Source organism: Hemiscyllium ocellatum, chromosome 27, assembly GCF_020745735.1.
Source record: "Hemiscyllium ocellatum isolate sHemOce1 chromosome 27, sHemOce1.pat.X.cur, whole genome shotgun sequence".
In the NCBI taxonomy this organism is placed as follows: Eukaryota; Metazoa; Chordata; class Chondrichthyes; order Orectolobiformes; family Hemiscylliidae; genus Hemiscyllium; species Hemiscyllium ocellatum.
In genome coordinates this window covers 15097465-15111350 of record NC_083427.1, presented here as the reverse complement: position 1 = coordinate 15111350, position 13886 = coordinate 15097465, and the positions used below count along the sequence as shown (strand labels likewise).

Below are 13886 nucleotides of genomic sequence, written 5' to 3'. Positions count from 1 at the left end.
CTCGCTCAGATTCATAGAATCCCTCACACTTCCAAATGTACACACACACTCTGGGTTTCATACACACAGCATCAGACGTGCAGATGCCCTCACAATGTCACACACACACACACACACACACACACACACACACACACACACACACACACACACACACACACACACACACACACACACACAGATAGGATCTCATTCTCTCAAACACACAAACCCACAGCATCTCATATACATTTTCTCTGATGCATACACTCTCTCACACTGTCTGAGACACACACACACAGCATCAGATGCATGTACCCTCTTGGGTTCTCTTAAACACACGGACACACGCTGTCTGAGATGCATGTACTCCCTCACACTCTCTCAAACACACACACAGTATCTCATACACATTTCTCTCCGATGCATGTACACCTTCACACTCGCTCAAAACACACACGTGCACACAAACAAACAGCACCTCACACATTCCCACAAAAACACAGAACAGTATTTCATAAACTCTCTCAGATGCATAGACTCCCTCAATCAGACACACAGGATGTCATTTACACTCTTTCGGATGCCTATACTCCTTCCATCTCTCTCAAACACACACACACACAACATCACGTACACACTCATGAGCTGGATGTACTCCCTCACAATCTCAAACACCCATACATTCAGCATCTCATAGACACCCTCTTAGATGCATAGACTCCCTCACACTCACACAGACAGGATCTCATGCATTCTGTCAAGCACATACACACACAGCATCTCATTCACATTCTCTCAGATACATAGACTCCATCACACTGTCTGTAGCACACACAGCATCATTTACACACTCACTCTCAGATGCATATACTCCCTCACACTCTCAAACACGCACAAACATTTACACAGAGCATCTCATACACAGTCTCTCAGATGGATGAACTCCCTCACATTCTCTTAAAAACACACAAATAGCATCTCAAACACACACTCTGCAATGCACGTACTGCCACACACACACACAATCTCTTACGCATAAAGCATCTTATACACACTCTCAGAGATGAATACACGTCCACACACAGCATCTCAGACACAGTCTCTCAGATGCATAGATTCCCTCACAGACTCTCAAACACAAACACACACTCTCTGATATTTAATCTCCCTCATACTGTCTGAAATACACACACACAACATCTCATTCAGTCTCTGAGATGCATGTAATCCCTCTGACTCTCCCAAATGTGTGCGTGCACACAAACACATACTCACACAGCACCTCACACACTCTCAGATACAATGACTCCCTCACGCTCTCTGAAACTCACACAAACAGCATCTCATACACAGAGTCTAGATTAGAGTGGTGCTGGAAAAGCGCAGCAGGTCAGGCAGCATCTGAGGAGCAGGAAAATCGACGTTTCGGGCAAAAGCCCTTCATCAGGAATAGGGGCAGGGTGCCTGCAGAGCGGAGAGATAAATGAGAGGGGAGTGGGGGTTGGGAGGAGGTAGCATACAGTACAATAAGTGAAGGGGGGTGGGGATGGAGGTGATAGGTCAGAGAGGAGGGTGGGGGAAGGTAGCAAAGAGTACACAGCCTTTCAGATGCACAGACTCCCTCACACGTTTACAAACACATACACAGCATTTCATACAGACTCCCTCAGATACATAGACTCCCTCATACTGTCTAAAACACACAGCATCAGATGCTTGTACTCCCTCGGTCTCTCTCAAACACACACAGCATCTCATGCACACTCACTCTCAGATGCACAGACCCCCTCACATTCTCTGAAACACACACAGCACCTCATACCCAGTCTCTCAGATGCAGACTCCCTCAAACACACCCCTCCCAAGCATCGTATAGACACTCTCCCAAACACACACATTCTCAGATGCATAGACTCCCTCACATTCTCTCAAACGCACACAGCGTCTCATACACACACTCTCAGATGCACAGACCCCCTCATAGTCTCTTAAGTACACAAATGCACAGCACCTCATACAGTCGTTCTGATTCAGACACCCTCACACTTTCTGAAACACAACACATACACACACAGCATCTCAGACACATGTACTCCCTCACACTGTCTTAAACACACACACACAGCATCTCACACACTCTCTCTGATGCATATAATCCTTCACACTTACAGCATCTCACATATGTTCTCTCAGATACATGTACTGCCTCATTTTCTCTAAAACGCGCACACAGAGCACTCATAAACACTCTCTGAGATGCATCGACTTCCTCACACGCTGAGACAAAGACTGCATCTCATACACACAGTCTCAGATGCACAGACTCCATCACACTCGCAGACATTCCCTCTCTCTTACACATGCACACAAATATAAATCTGTGAGTGAATTTGCTTTTGTGGATTTGTTTTTGCAGATATATTGTAATTTTTTCAAAAAGCACACAATTTGTAGACAGCCAGTCTACACTGCAAACAAGCATTCACACCTAAAGTGGGTTGTCTGACCGGGATCGGATTGTCCCATGGGCTGAGGAGTAGCAGATGGAGTTTAACTTAGATAAATGTGATGTGCTGCATTTTGGAAAGGCAACTCAGCAGGACTTGTACACCTAATGGTAAGGTGTTGGGAAGTGTTGCTGAACAAAGAGACCTTGGAGTGCAGGTTCATAGCTCCTTGAAAGTGGAGTCACAGATTGATCGGACAGTGAAGGTGGTGTTTGGTATGCTTGCCTTCATTGGTCAGGCATTCAGTGTAGGAGTTGGGAGGTCATGTTGTGGCTATACAGGACATTGGTCAGGCCACTGTTGGAATATTTTGATTGCAATTCTGGTCTCCCTCTTATCGGAAGGATGCTGTGAAACTTGAAAGGGTTCAGAAAAGATTTAGAAGGATGTTGCCAGGGTGGAGGGTTTGAGCTATAGGGAGAGGCTGAACAGGCTGGGGCTGTGTTCCCTGGAGTGTCAGAGGCTGAGGGGTGATCTTATGGATGTTTATCAAATCATGAGGGCGACAGATAGGATAAATAGACAAGGTCTTTTCCCTGAAGAGGAGGAGTCCAGAACAAGACGGAGTAGGTCTGGCGTGAGAAGGGGAAGATAATAAGAGACCTAACGGGCAACTTTTTCATGCGGTTTGTACATGGAATGAGCTGCCAGATGAAATGATGGAGGCTAGTGCAATTGTAAAATTTAAAAGGCATCTGGATGGGTATATGAATAGGAAGGGTTTGGAGGGATCTGGGCCGGGTGCTGGAGATTGGAACTAGATTAGCTTGGGATATCTGATTGGCAAGGACAGGTTGGACCGACAGGTCTGTTTCCGTGCTGTACATCTTGATGACTCTGACTCTCTCAGTAACACCTGAAGAAGGAGCAGCGCTCCAAATACTACTGCTTTCAAATAAACCCGTTGGATTATAACTTAGTGTTGTGTGATTTTTGACCTTGTCCAACGCAGGCACCTCCCTATCATGGTGATTCAGCTATCAATCTGCTGGTTTGTATGTCAACCTCAAAAGGAAATTGCTGACATGCTTGGACCCGTTCTGAACCCGAAAACGTAACTCTGATTTCTCTCCTCAGATGCTGCCAGACCTGCTGTGCCTTGCCAGCATTTTGTTTTTTGAAAATAACGTCTGCTTTTGTTTCTGATTTCCAACATCCATAACTTTTTTCGGTGTTTCTTTTGGTTTGAATGAGACTCGAGGGCAGGAGCACGCTCTCCAGTTGTCCCAAGTTGTTTCCAGGGATAGAATTATCCAGCACTTTGTTGGAATTTGAGACTATGACTTAATTGGTTTTAGAGCTCTGTAAGTCTAGGAAAATGTTCCATCAAAACTGGACAAAAAAAAACTAAAGAATTGCAGATGCTGGAAATGAGAAACAAAAGCAGAAATTGTTTTAAAGTAAAATTCAAAAGGTCTGACAACATTTGTGGAAAGTTTAATGTTTCGGGTCCACTGACCCTTTTACAGAAACCTTTTCTTATAGACGTGGCTCACTCGTTTCCTTCACATTTGGGACTGCAGACCACTGCAGCTTCTGTTGTTTGCTACAGACCACACTAGCAGCACGTCACTGGTGCCAGCTCTGCAGCCATGGTTTCTTACAATCGCTCTTTTTGTACTTTTTTTTTAAATCATGAATTAATCAATGCACCCGTTAATAGTTGTGTCACTGTTTTCATTTGTTTCCCAGTCATCAGTCCTCTGAATCTGCAGCTCTGAAACTAGGAATCCCTTCAGCCAGCTCAGTTGAAGTTGACGAATACTGCCTCACCCTGAAAAGTAAACCCTGAAAAAGATGACCTTACAAATGATGATCTAGACGAACAAAAGCACCCCTTTCCTTTGCACAGAATTGTAATGGTGTCCTAAATTTACAGCAACACCACTCCCACGGGTAATACTTCACTCTGGATGTGCTTTCTCCCCAACTGGTCATGCAAGGTATACTGATCTGTCTCCTTCATAGTTAGAACATCCCAATTCCCATACTGTGTAGGTGGATAGGACATACCCAGTGTCAATGTGCTGATGTAAAGTGATGTTTTAATCAGTTGGAAAAAAGATACACAATTGTATTAACATGTTAATCATAATATCAGCACTTTTAATGATGCAGTGTTTGATAACATCAGTACAAACAGCTCAATGACTATGATTCGTTCATTGGTGAGAGGAAGAGGAAATATCTTTCAGCTGCAGATCTTTGAACTCACTAGTGTGTGAACCGGATGGATGACAAAGCGATTCCTTCCCGTGTACAGAGCGAGGGAACAGTTTCTCCTCAGTGTGAGCTCACTGCTGTATTAGCATGTAGGATGCAAATGAAATGACTTCCCCACGCTGTGAGCAGGTGAACACTCCCACCCGTAGGCGAGTGATTTGAGTAAATCACTTCTGACTGAGCACAGCAGATTAACTATTCCCCAGGGTGAAGGTGTCGGTGTGCTAACAGATTGGACGAATTAGTGAAGCCTTTGCCACACTCAGAGCAGGTGAATGGCCTCTCCCTGGAGTGAATGCGCTGGTGTCTCAGCAGTTTGGCTGAGCGAGTGAATCCCTTCCCACACACAGAGCAGGTGAACGGTCTCTCCCCGGTGTGAACCCGCTGGTGGATCAGCAGGTCCGTCGTCTGAGTGAATCCCTTCCCACATTCCGAGCAGGTGAAGGGTCTCTCCCCAGAGTGAACCCGCTGGTGGATCAGCAGGTTGGATGACTGAGCGAATCCTTTCCCACAGTCAGAGCAGGTGAAGGGTCTCTCCCCGGTGTGAACGCGCTGGTGTCTCAGCAGGTGGGACGACTGAGTGAACGCCTTCCCACACTCCGAGCAGGTGAAAGGTTTCTCCCCGGTGTGAACTCGTTGGTGTCTCAGCAGGTCAGTTGTCTGAGCAAATGCTTTCCCACAGTCAGAGCAGGTGAACGGTCTCTCCCCAGAGTGAACCCGCTGGTGTTTGAGCAGGTCAGACGACCGAGTGAATCCCTTCCCACACTGAGTGCAGGTGAATGGGATTTCCCCGGTGTGAACCCGCTGGTGTTTGAGCAGGTCAGTTGACTGAGTGAAGCCCTTGCCGCACTCAGAGCAGGTGAACGGTCTCTCCCGAGAGTGTACCCGCTGGTGTATCAGCAGGTTGGATGACTGAGCGAATCCCTTCCCACATTCGGAGCAGGTTAATGGTCTCTCTCCAGAGTGAACTCGCTGGTGTTTGAGCAGGTTTGCCTTCTGAGTGAATCTCTTTCCACAGTTAGCGCAGATGAACGGTCTCTCCCCAGTGTGACTGCGCTGGTGAATTTTCAATTGAGATGGATAGAGAAATCCCTTCCCGCAATCCCCACATTTCCACAGTCTCTCCCCAATGTGACTGCGCTGGTGTTTGGACATTTCAGATATATCTTCATACACTCTTCTGCAAACACAGCATTTGTGTTTCGCTCCAATATCGACAGTGCAATTTTCTTCAGTGTTCAAACTCCTGAGAGAATTAGGTTCTAATCAGCAGAGTAACTGATTCGGATGAGAGGTCTCTGATTGCATGTCAACCTTTCAAACAGAAAGCAAACACAGTCAGCGAGAAACCGGAAGAAAATACAGTGTTTGAAACTTAGAGAAATTAATCTGGACAATTGTGGAGCTGACATCTGGAGAAACCATTGGACTATCCTTAAAAGTGGTTCATAAATGTCTGTCATAAAATTGTTAGTTTCCATAAAATTAAAGAGATAAAGGTGGTCAGGGGGTGAGGGTAAGGGCAATTTATTGATCGCCAACTCCAAACTATTCCTGTGCACATCCCATACCATGTGATCCCTCTGATGGATTAAGCAGAAGTGCAGATGAGAGATAGTGGAAGTCTGAACTTGTGGAGGTCCTCAGCAGTCTGGCAGTGACTGAAACGGTAACTGTTGCAGGAACAATTCTAATCATGAAGAATTATTTACATGATCGTGCAAAGCACTACAGTATAGGTCCCAGACTGAATGCCAGAAAACGAGGCGAGTGTAACTAAGGTGCTTGAGGATCAGCATCGATACGTTGCGGACGTTTTTTATTCAACAAATTTTATTTCAAAGTGTCTGAAGCCATTTTGTTTCACGTTTTTTTCTGCGACTCTTTTTCAGTAAGCTAGCAGGTAAAGAATGCAAGTGATACTTTGGCCTTTACAGTGAGATGATTCGAGTACAAGAGAAGGGAGATCTTTCTGGAGGGACCTTGGTGAAACCACACCTGCAAATATTGTGCGCACTTTAGATCCCCTTTCCCTGGAAATGCTGCCCTGGTGATTAACATAGTGCAAAGGAAGTTTACTGGACTGATTCCTGGGATGTCAGGACTGAGTTATGGAGAGGGACCCGATCTGTTCGGATTGTTTTGTGAATCTAATGTGCGTTTAGGGGATGTGTTCTGCGTTCTCTTGCGGAGAGGTTTTGTCACAGTGATGCTGAAGTGTCTGTGAAAAGATACTGAACAGGCTTGAGTTGTTTCCTTTAGAGCAGACAAGGCTGATAGGGAAACCTGATCGAGGGGCATAAGATACCGAGAGGCACGGATAGGAAGCAATTGTTCCTTTCAGTTAAGGGGTCAACAACGAGAGGGGGTAAATTTAAAGCACAGTGCAGGAGGGTTCGAGGGGATTTAACAATTTTTTTATATCACCCAGAGTGTGTTTGGAAAGTGCATTGCACTGCCTGGAAGGATAGTAGTGGCACTAGGATGAGCAAATGCTGGAAAGTAGGCTTCGTGCAGCTAGATCAGCACAGACTATACGGGCCAAAGGGCCTTTTCAGTGCTGCGGGATCATGTGACTTGCTTTGTATGACTATAAGAGTTTATTTAACCAATCAATATCAGGACAGAAATTTAGAAAAAATCCAAAAAATTCAGTTCTCAATACATTAATACCATCAGAGTACATAAAAGACCCATTAGGAGTGGCGCAGTAATCAGCATTGCTGCCTCACAGCGCCAGGGACCCGGGTTCGATCCCACCCTCGGGTGACTGTGTGGAGTTTACACATTCTCCCCTGTCTATATGGGTTTCCTCCGGGTGCTCCGGTTTCCTCCCATAACCCAAAGAGGTGCAGGTTAGGGAGGACTGGCTGTGCTAAATTGCCCCATAGTGTTAGATGCATTAGTCAGGGGTAAATATAGGCTGCGGGAATGGGTCTGGGTGGGTTACTCTTCGGAGTTGTTGGGTCAAAGGGCCTGTTTCCACACTGTAGGGAATCTAATCGAAATATACACTGACAAAAGTATTCTTAATTTTAAATAAACAAAGTTAAAACACATATGACACCAGGTTATAGTCCAACAGGTTTCTTTGGAACTACTAGCTTTCAGAATACTGTTTCTTTATCAGGTAGCTCACAGAGTAGGATTATAGTGTCATACAATTGATGCGATATTGAACAAACCTAGATTGTTTTTTTTAAGTCTTTCATCTTTTAGAATGGGTTACAGGTTTCGATTCACTAATATGCAGAACCTAGAACTTCTTTCAAGTCTCATTCCTGAGATAATTTAAAGTTTTATAAAAAAAAAGGTGACCTCTCAGCTCAAACAATGTATTAAAGATGTTAGGTTAGAGTCTATATTTGTTCCAATCTTGAGTTAGACTGATTCTACTTCCAAAGTAGGAGTTAATGAAATATCATATGGATTATAAAAAATATTTACTGCCTACAGATTTTTTGAACAAACTAGATTATATCTGCAAATACATTTCTGCAAATGCAAATTACCCGCATAGACTTATTGTGTGTGCATGCAGGGGAGGGAGAATGTGAGAGTATGGCGCGTGGGAGATTGGAAGAGATTGATAGTTTGTGTGTGCGCGCGCACGCTTGCTTAATAGAGTGCATGCATGAATGTGATGGAGTATATGCCTGTGAGAGCGTGTGTGCATGGGTATGAGTGTAGGGGCTGTGTGCTCATGCGTGAATGTGTGTGTGAGAGTGTATAGTGCAGTGGGCTCACCTGTAGTGTGCCATGAACCTATGGTCGCGGTTGCGGACATTCCCATGGGTACCGAACTTGGCTATCAGCCTCTGCTTGACCACTCTGCATTGTTGCGTGTCCCTAAGTTCACTTTGGAGGATGGTCACCCGAAGTTCCCACTACACTATACACTAGCCATGAAACGACACGACCAGCTATCCTTAGTAGCCACACATGCAGATGACAGGCAACATGAGTTTGACTGGGACAACACTACTACTATAGGACAAGCCAAACAGAGAACAGCCAGGGAATTCCTAGAGGCATGGCACTCATCCACAGATTCAATCAACAAACACATCAACCTGGACCCGATATACCGGCCACTGTAGCGAACAGCAACTGACAACCACAAGCGGCAGAGACAAGCCACTATAAATGCCGGAGGAAACAGCACAGAAGCACTTCACAGGAGGCTCCCAAGCACTGAAGGATGTCACCTAGACAGGGGACGAAACGTCTGCAACACAAATTCCCAGCTCGGCGAACAGAACCACAACACTATACAATCTCACACAAGCACACGTATACACACACTCGTGCAGACTGTCTCTCTTACACACCCCCTACACTCATAGTTGAAAATGTGTTGCTGGTTAAAGCACAGCAGGTTAGGCAGCATCCAAGGAATAGGAAATTCAACGTTTCGGGCATAAGCTTATGCCCGAAACGTTGAATTTCCTATTCCTTGGATGCTGCCTAACCTGCTGTGCTTTAACCAGCAACACATTTTCAACTGTGATCTCCAGCATCTGCAGACCTCACTTTTTACCCTACACTCATATCCTGTCATAGGCATATACTCCATCACACTCACACGCACACACACACACACACACACATCCCTCTCTCTCCCTCACATGCATACACACACGCGTATAAGTCTTTGGGGTGCAACTTTTTTTAAAAAAGGGTTTTGTGATTTACACATGAAAGAAGTGAGACTATCATTGCATCCCAACAGGTGAAAGGCTGAACAGACAATCAGGTTTTCAGTGTATAGTTTCAGGAACATCACTGTAAATGTTTGCTGTAAATTGTGTGTGTGAGAGGGTGGAGCCCTGCACTCCCACCTGATGAAGGAGTAAGCTACTGTGCTCCCATATAAACCTGCTGGACTATAACCTGGTGTCGGGGTGGTCCAGCCCCAGCCCCACATCAGGGTCAGGGTCAGGGTCAGGGTCAGGGACAGGGTCAGGGGTCAGGGACAGGGTCAGGGGACAGGGTCAGGGTAAGGGACAGGGTCAGGGACAGGGTAAGGGGTCAGGGACAGGGTAAGGGTAAGGGTCAGGGACAGGGTCAGGTTAAGGGTCAGGGACAGGGTTAAGGGTCAGGGACAGGGTCAGGGGTCAGGGTAAGGGTCAGGGACAGGGTCAGGGGTCAGGGTAAAGGGTCAGGGACAGGGTCAGGGTAAGGGGTCAGGGACAGGGTTAGGGGTCAGGGTAAGGGTCAGGGGTCAGGGTGGATGGTCCTGGGAACCAGGGCACCGCAGACATTCGCTGCAGGCAGCCCTTCATCCTGGCCCCGCGGCTGCATTAATCCACCCCCCCGGCCCCCGGCCCCCGGCCCCCAGCCCCCAGCCCCCGGGCCCGGCTCCCGGTGCCGCCCCCATTTACCGTCTCCTCCAGGCTCCCGGAGCCCCGCCGGGTGCTGGCCTCCTCGGGCGGTGGTCACGTGCCCGCCCACTCTTCACCCGCATTGGTTGGAGGACCCTCCGCGGTCCTCCGAGCCCGCCCCCCCCACGGCCCTGGACCAATCACTGTCCTCCAGCCCGGCCAGCTGTTCATTCCCATTGGTCGGAGGTCTAGTCGGCACCGCCTCGGTCCTCCAGCCCCGCCCGCTATTCATTCCCATTGGTTGGAGGACCAGTCACGTTATTTGGTCCTCCAGCCCCGCCCTCTACTCATTCCTATTGGTTGGAGGACCAGTCACGTACATTCGGTCCTCCAGCCCCGCCCTCTATTCATTCCCATTGGTTGGAGGACCAGTCACGTACATTCGGTCCTCCAGCCCCGCCCTCTATTCATTCCCATTGGTTGGAGGACCAGTCATGTACATTCGGTCCTCCAGCCCCGCCCGCTATTCATTCCTATTGGTTGGAGGACCAGTCACGTACATTCGGTCCTCCAGCTCCGCCCGCCCATTGGTTAGGGACAGGGGCAACATGGGTGAGTGTGCACTGGCTGCTTCAATCCATGCATTGCTCAGTTTCAGTGCGCACCTGACTGAACCCCCCCCCCCACCCCCGCCTCCTGTCCAGGAGAAAGGGAGGACTGCAGATGCTGCAGATCAGAGTGGTACCGAAAAAGCACAGCAGGTCAGGTTGGCATCCCAGGAGCAGGGGGAATCCGACGTTTCAGGATAAGCCCTTCATCATGATATGGTTAATGTAATTTCTGCAGTTTCATGCATTCTCACACACACACACACCTCACACATAACCCACACACATACACACACCTACACACACACACACACACATACACATACACTCACACACACACACACCTCACACATAACCCACACACATACACACACCTACACACACACTCACACACACACACCTCACACATAACCCACACACATACACACACCTACACACACACACACATACACATACACTCACACATACACACACCTCACACATAACCCACACACATACACACACCTACACACACACACACACACACACATACACTCACACACACACACACCTACACACACACACTCTCACACTCTCACACACATACACACACACACACTCACTCACACACATACACACACCTACACACACACACTCACTGTACTAAAACTGAGGTTTAATGAATAAAAGCTAAATTATGAAACTAATGATCGACTAGGCCATAATGAAGCATGAACTAGAAGTCACCTCTGTTATGCCAGGAACATGGTAACCTTGGGCAAGAAACCAAGGTATGCTTCAGTTAGACACAGAGGGCAAAATACAATGAAAGCTCTTTTCATGACATCAATAAATGTTATAACTAGTAGCAGAAATTGTAAAATAATATAACATTTTAATTAAAGAAATTGGCAGAGAAAAGCGTGAAATGCTTTAACCAATGGAATTGTCATTAATGATTTTTAATGTAAGAAAAATCCATAGCGTGAGATGTTTAAACCAATGAAATTATCACCAATGTATTTGAATGGAAAAATAATGTATAAGTATTCGTGCTGTAAAATCTCCCGTTGCGACTTCCGAAGTCCTTTTTGGAACTCGCCCAATCTTCGAAGATTGAATAAACATCTGTTGCTCCGTTTGTGTGTGTCTCGCAGTATTTCGATTTGCCACGGGAGAAGTGATAGCCGGTGGGGATAAGGGCTGATACCAGTCAACTTGGAGTTCGCCTTTTTGAACTTAACCTTGCGGACAGTCTCCCTTGATACAAGGGTTAAAGGACAGTCCGCGGTTGGCAGAGTTCGGAGGCAGGACCCGGTTGTTCTGAATCAGATCCCTAGAGTTAGAATAGTTAGCCAAGTGTCAGGAACTATTCTCCGGAGATTCAGAAAGCCTAGACAGAATTCACTTATAACAATCAGGACTGCCCAGGACAACTGTGTGACTCTGTTTAACTCGTGCTACTTTCGTGCATTTTCCAAAATGAGGATTTCACGGCTGTCCATCCGGGGAGCATGTTGCCGAGTCCTATACCCGCAGCAAACTTCAGAGTCAGGAAGGCTTTTGCTGCACTAGAGATGACCTCCATTTTGCTTCTGAGCACACATTGACCTTCATAATAAATGCAATGTAACCATGTAAATGATGTTGTGGTTCTGTTCGCCGAGCTGGAAGTTTTTGCTGCAAACGTTTCGTTCCCTGGCTAGGGAACATCATCAGTGCTATTGGAGCCTCCTGTGAAGCGCTGCTTTGATGTTTCTTCCGGTATTTATAGTGGTTTGTTGTCGGTTGTGAGCGTCTGTGACAAACCACTATAAATACCGGAAGAAACATCAAAGCAGCGCTTCACAGGAGGCTCCAATAGCACTGATGATGTTCCCTAGCCAGGGAACGAAACGTTTGCAGCAAAAACTTCCAGCTCGGCGAACAGAACCACAACAACGGACACCCGAGCTACAAATCTTCAACCAGACTTTAAACATGTAAATGATGTCATACTTCTTGAAATGTTCACCGATTCCTTTTTTTTCTGTCTCCACGCATATCACCTGTATATTGTCAATCCCATGTGGCGATCAAGACGATGATGTTTGACTTGGAGAAAGTGAGGACTGCAGTTGCTGGAGATCAGAGCTGAAAAATGTGTTGCTGGGAAAGCGCAGCAGGTCAGGCAGCATCCAAGGAGCAGGAGAATCCACGTTTCGGGCATGCCCGAAGCGTCAAAGATTCCTGAAGCAGGGCTTATGCCTGATGATGTTTGTCTTTCCTGAATCACTGTAGTTTGTGTGGTGAGTATGCTCCCATAATGCTGCTAGTTGATGAGATGCAAATTATTCACCCCGTGATGATTAAGGACCCATGAGAAATTTTCACCTCATCAAAAACAATCACCATTAGAATTGTTACAGTGGCGAAGGAGGCCGTTTTGTCTATTATGTCTGCACTGGCTCTCTTAATCAGCATCATCATCATTCTGTGCCATGATCCTGCCTTTGTTGTGTGACCCTGAACATTGTTTTGATTTTAATAATAATGTAACATTTTATTGAATACCTCAATTGCATCCAGAACACATCCAAGCAGTGCACACCTTAACTATACTTACTATATGACACTGATCACCTTGTTTTAGTGGTACCAGTTTTATAAATTTGTGAAGCATTAAATTAAAAATAGACTTGGTTGAGCATTTAAATGATAGGTGGAGATGGAGAACAGAGCAGTAGATAAACAGTTGGACAGGCAAAGGAATGGCTCGAGGCCAGCCTGGGAGAATGGATAGCTACGAATGGGGACTGTTAGTGGCTGAGAATAGGTTCTTTGTGGCTGCAAACTATGTGATGTCAAGGCCTGCTATGTGCTGGCTCCGGTAAGATCATGGGAGAACGTGATCAAACAGTACAATTCTTGTATTCAACATTGAATCCAGAAGGCTGGCGGGTCCCCAAGGGGAAAATGAGGCTCAGTGTTTAGCACTGCTGCTTCGCAGCACCAGGGACTCGGGATCACTTCCATTCTCAGGCAATTGTCTGTGTGGAGTTTGCACATGCTCCCTGTGTCTGCCTGAGTTTCCTCCAGCTGCTCCAGTTTTTTACCCACAGTCCAAAGGTGTGCAGGTTTAGGTGAGTTGGCCATGCTAAATTGCTCAGAGTTGTGTTAGATGCATTAGTCAGGGGTAAATATAGAGTAATAGGGTAGGGGAATGTGTCTGGGTGGGTTACTCTTCGGAGTGTCGGTGTGGACTTTTTAGGGTGAAGGGCCTG

At 46.6% G+C, this 13886-nt stretch overlaps 1 protein-coding gene across 1 annotated transcript; it reads right to left on the bottom strand.

Annotated features, from left to right (window-relative positions):
- Nucleotides 1-4574: 4574 nt before the first annotated feature.
- Nucleotides 4575-10168, bottom strand: LOC132828609 (gastrula zinc finger protein XlCGF8.2DB-like). The gene is made up of 2 exons (XM_060845661.1): nucleotides 10097-10168; nucleotides 4575-6026 (listed from the first exon to the last, which is right to left on the bottom strand). The coding sequence occupies exon 2, from the start codon at nucleotides 5865-5867 to the stop codon at nucleotides 4908-4910; it is 960 nt and encodes a 319-aa protein (XP_060701644.1). The 5' UTR covers nucleotides 5868-6026; nucleotides 10097-10168; the 3' UTR covers nucleotides 4575-4907.
- Nucleotides 10169-13886: the final 3718 nt, after the last annotated feature.

Bases quoted from the DNA above. Each gene is read 5' to 3' on its own strand.
- LOC132828609 (XM_060845661.1), bottom strand. From the start codon at position 5,867: ATGTCCAAACACCAGCGCAGTCACATTGGGGAGAGACTGTGGAAATGT.